Source organism: Galeopterus variegatus, unplaced genomic scaffold (genome assembly GCF_000696425.1).
Source record: "Galeopterus variegatus unplaced genomic scaffold, G_variegatus-3.0.2 Scaffold4022, whole genome shotgun sequence".
NCBI classification, from domain to species: domain Eukaryota; kingdom Metazoa; phylum Chordata; class Mammalia; order Dermoptera; family Cynocephalidae; genus Galeopterus; species Galeopterus variegatus.
The window spans coordinates 21,513-26,503 of NW_007730133.1; the positions used below are offsets into that span (position 1 = coordinate 21,513).

Here is a 4,991-nt window from a genome sequence, read left to right on the forward strand (position 1 = left end):
CTGAGTAATTCCAGACAACTTGACTCAGAAGCAGGCCTGTCCTTCTGAGAACCACTCAGTGGGAGTGCCCATACCATGCACCATCTTGGACAGGCCATCCTAGACACCATGAAACAACAGGCCATGCAAGCTCCCAAAGCCCTCTCCAAGCCAGCCCACATGATACCCTCACTCCCACCCAGGAGACACACTCACGATTTTCACAGTGCTGCCCAGTATAGCCTGCCAGGCAGGCACACTTGTAAGATCCAGCTTTGTCAAGGAGGCACGTGCCATCATGGAAACACGGGGATGAGGAGCATGCTGTAAGAGAAAAGGCATCCCTCAGCACCTCTGCATGGCCAGCCAGTTTCGTCAAGCCTGGCAACTTGAGCAAAGTCTTTAACTTGTCCATTAAAGTCTTCTTGAAATTTTTTTATTCCTGTTACTAGATTCATGTTACCAATATTTGAGAATGCCTAAAACAGGTACTTGTTAAATGTCAAATGTTGCTGATATTATTTGATGTTTTTGAAGGCCCCAGAAGCACACTCGAGATTTCTATAGTCTGAGGAGCATAAAGCAAACACAAACAGGAGCCTGCTACAGATGAAAGCAGATCATGCTTGTGTCTCTGTCACAGGGACTCCAGGGAAGAGAGGCATCCTCGGGTAGGTTTAGATCATCTTTTTCAAAAAAGCTTAGCATCCTAGTACTGGGGGAAAGCCACTGGAAGATGATCTTTATGACACTGTTGAAGGTGTATTCAAGAATTTCCAAACATACATTCTGTAAACATTAGTTCCTTGAGATGTTGATATGTGTTCAATTAAATAAGGGTTCTGGGCTCACATATGCTGGGGAATGCTACTGGCATTAAATGGTAATTAACCAGATTTCTTTACTGCAGAACTTCTCAGTTCCATGCCCTAATATGCACTGCAAATTTCTAAGAATACACATAATATTCAGCCAAGCTTATTTGATACATTTTACAAAGCATCCTGGGGACTATTTTTCTACAGAAAACACTTTGGAAAACACTGGCCTGTATGTTATCTGTCAATCCTACATTCATTTACTCCAATATAAAAATACATCTCTTGGCTCAGTTCAACAAATCTGTATTGAGTGTTTGCTTTGTGGAAGGTGCTGGAGAGAGACAAAAATGAACAGGACATCCTATCTACCAGATCAAAGCTATTTGAAGAAAAGTATGAAATGACCACAATCTGAAGCATAATACAGTAAGTGTATCATGAAGAAAAAAGAGAAAGTGCGGCAAGACGTTCAAAAAAGGGTGAAGTCATAGCTCATTGGAGCAAAAAAAAAAGGTTTAGCAGAAGAGGAAGAATGTGATAGGGACACCAAAGGATGGGCTTTGTTGCTCAGGTTTGGGAGAGGTGACCTTAGCCAGAGGGAATAACTTGAGTATAAGCGGAGGAACAGGGTGCTTGAGGAAAGAGAAGTAGCACTGTCTATTTGGCATTGCAAGCCACTGTTTCCCAAGGTTCTCCAGGGGAGGTTGGGCAGCCCATTGCAGAAGAGGAACTCTCCTGACCCTCCCACAGTCACAGGGTCACAAGCTGGAGAGCTGCTCTCACTCCCAGCTGGCTTCCCCAACAAGCAGCTCTTGCTAACTGGCCTAAGTACCCACAGGGCATCTCACATGGGACCATGCTCATCCTGAGCCCACAGGGTATCACCAAGGGACAAGGATACAGCCACAGGCTGAGCACCGAGCAGCAGAGCAGGGAGAACTCCCAGGCCCCTCTGAGGCCCTACACAGCTCCACCTGCGCTGCATGGGAAGCAGGAGGCAATCAGATAGCAGGGCAACTGCTGGGAGCTCCTGTAGGCAACACTCTAAGGGAAGAGTGGGTTGTGGGGCGAGATCTGCTGGTCTTGCTGAAAGGACGGGACTGAAGAAACACTGATTCTCCATGGCCACCCACCTCCTTTCCTAAGACATTCATAACATACTTTATGCCTAAGGCAGATTTAATGATCAGAATGCCATTACAAGTTTGGTGGCTTTTCTTTTTTCAATCCGGTAGTTTTAAAAAAAAAAAAAATCAGACTTCAAGCCTGAGCTTATTTTGTAAAACCTGACTCAATCCAATCCCAGAACAATGAGAGCTGGAGTGATTCCTGAGGATTGAGCATTTTGTTAACTTTGGTCAAATCCTACTTTCTAATAGGACCAGGGCAGGAGTTAAGTCTGGCTCAGAGTTACTCACGAGTAAATGGCATTTGCCATCGTAGACACTTAATACCTGTTTTACAGACAGCAAATAGAGGCTAAGGGCACTCCTGGGGGTGGGCAGCCGTGGAGTGCTTGCTATGTACTAGTCACTGTGCTAAGCTCTTCATGTATTCTGCCTCCCAGAGCCTCCTTATTGGAGTAGAATATTGTTATTCCCTTACCACTGATTAGGAAACTGAGGCCCAGAGAGGTAGAAGAACTTACCCAAGGTCACACAGCATGATCTGCCAGGGATCCAAAGCTAATGCTCTTAATCATGAGAGGCCCGCTTGTGTGAGCTCTAGAGCCAAACTGCTTGAGGACAAATCCCTGGTTCTGCCCCTTAGTAGTGTGACCTTGAACAAATTATCCAGCCTCTCTGTGCTTCAGCCACCTCATCTGTATAAGGGAGATAATAATTCTGAATTCTGGTTCTGGGTGAGCTTTTCTGAAACATACCTTGCTGTTTCTCTCTTTTTTCTCAGCATAGGTTGCTTCTGAGAACCTGGCATGCTAGGTGTCAATAAGGCTGAGCAAGGAGAAAGGGAGGTACACAGAAAGGAGATATTTGTCTGGAGCGAGCCATAAACTGCTACATTTGCCTTCATGGCCTTTACCTGTGATCTCTTCAAAAATGGCGTGGAAGCCATCAAAATTCTTGGAGCCATCAGAATGGAAGAGCACATGGAGTGAGGAACCAGTGCTCCTGATGGGAGCTGGCCGCTCATTGCCACAGAAACGCTTGATAATCTGGCCGTCGCTGTTGTCTCCATCACGGACCTCCACATAGTCATACTGACACATGTAGTCAAACTCCAGGCTCAGCATGACAAACCTGCAGGTGGAGAGGGTGATTGAGGGAAACAGGTGGGCCCCTGCACAGTCCTGAGAGCCCTGGGCATGATGATGACCCCAAGGCCAGATGATGAACAGATCTTGAGAACAGATGGTGCCACTGGTCTGATCTGATAGGAAAATGGTCCTGGAGGACTTAAGGTCAGATGACTTTCTTTTTTATTTTAATTTTTTGCAGTTGGCCAGTACAGGGATCAGATAACTTTCTTTTAATGGAGGAGTATGTATACATATGTTGTTTGCATGTATGTGCACACGCTCATGCGTGCCCAGGTGGAACGGGTGCCATAATCCATGCAGAGAATATTTGCACGTGCTGGCCCTTTTCCTGCTAGTGTGCATGGCTAGTTTCCTCCTATCCTCAGGCCTCAGTGTGGTCAAGGAAGACTTCTCTGAGGATGTGCTATCTGGGCAGAGATTAAATGATGCCATGGAGCCGGCCATGTGATGGGCATGGGGCAGAGTGATCCAGGCAGGGAAGTCTGTATGTGCAAAGACCCTGAGGCAGTAATGAGCTTGGCATGTTTGAGGAACTGATGGAAAATCGGGGGTGCTGCAAGGTGGTGAGTGAAGGGGAGAGTGGTATGAACAGAGGTCAGTTAGGAGAGCTGGAGCCAGATCCTGTGGGGTGAGGAATTCAGATTTTAATGCAAGCCCAATAGGAAGCCACTGGGAGGTCTCAACAAGAGAATAATGATTGGATTTAGGAATTTACAGGGTCACTCTAGCCACTCAGGGGAGAGGAGGCTGGAGAGCTGGTAGGAATAGAAGCAGAGAAGCCACTTAGGAAGCCACGACAATCCCAGTGAGAGATGGTCGTGGTTTGAAGTAGAATGGTGGCAGGGGGGACAGAGAGATGTGATGGATTTGAGATCATTTTACAGGTTAAAAAAAATAGATTTTGTGGTGGTCTGACTGTGGCAGGTGATGGAAACAGGGCACCACAGACGACTGTTGAGCTTTGGGGCTGAACACTGTGCATACGCTTCTGAGTGTTTCCATCATTATCATCATCCCTGGCCAGGAGGTCCAGTTTAACTAGATGGAAAGAAATACACATATTTCCACGCCTCCCTAGGGTGCTTTCCTGGGCAAGTGATATGCCTCTCAATCCTCNCACATATTTCCACGCCTCCCTAGGGTGCTTTCCTGGGCAAGTGATATGCCTCTCAATCCTCCACCATTCTGGTTTTTTGGGATTTCCTTTTGCATCCTAGATCTTGGAAAAACTCTCAGAGGCCCTGAAAGGGCCACTTGGCTTGTTCCCTGAGCTGCTGAAATATGAACATGCAGAATTTAACACCTGCCTTTATCACCCCTGGCAGACCCAGCCTGGAGCCTAGTAAGCAGAACAGTGCAACCCTCACTTGCTCCTTGAGCCAGCCTTCCTCTGGGAAAGCCCAGCTAATGAGCCTCACTCCCGACCCCAAGTCCTCAGCTACCAAGGGCCAGTTAGAGAGGAATTGAGAAGGGGACCTGTTTTGCTGGATCTTTCCAATGTGGGGTACTGTGACGTCCCTCCTGAAGGATAAAGGGCCATTCAAGAAACTAACTGGCATGTAGCAACCTCTAGGTACATTGATCCACACAGAAAATACTTACTGAGAGCTGTGCCCTAGAGGATCAGGGTTTTCAATCACCTCTGCCCTCACCACTAGTTAGAAAAGACAAGAACTAAGAGAAGAATGATCCTAGAAATCCTAGGGGTGGGTGGCCATTCTGCTTCCCTGGAAAGGAAAAGGAAGGCATTTGCCAGAAAGGAGAAAATACACTGAGATCAGAAATAAGTGCTTTCAACATTTATTCATGAAGCAAGTATTTATCAAGCACCTATAGTGTACCATGAGCTGTTCCAGGTACCAGCATGCACTAATGAACAGTTCTCACAAAATAGGACTCTCTCGTAGATTTTA

At 46.6% G+C, this 4,991-nt stretch overlaps 1 protein-coding gene across 1 annotated transcript in view; it reads right to left on the reverse strand.

Moving 5' to 3' along the window:
* LOC103602132 (inactive serine protease PAMR1-like) overlaps window positions 1-4,991 on the reverse strand; it is a 69,048-nt gene that overhangs the window by 1,399 nt on the left and 62,658 nt on the right. The window contains exons 5-6 of the mRNA XM_008586553.1: window positions 2,841-3,058; window positions 196-303 (exon numbers count right to left, since the gene is read on the reverse strand). Of these exons, the coding sequence (XP_008584775.1) occupies window positions 196-303; window positions 2,841-3,058 (326 nt within the window). The remainder of the gene's footprint in view (window positions 1-195; window positions 304-2,840; window positions 3,059-4,991) is intronic.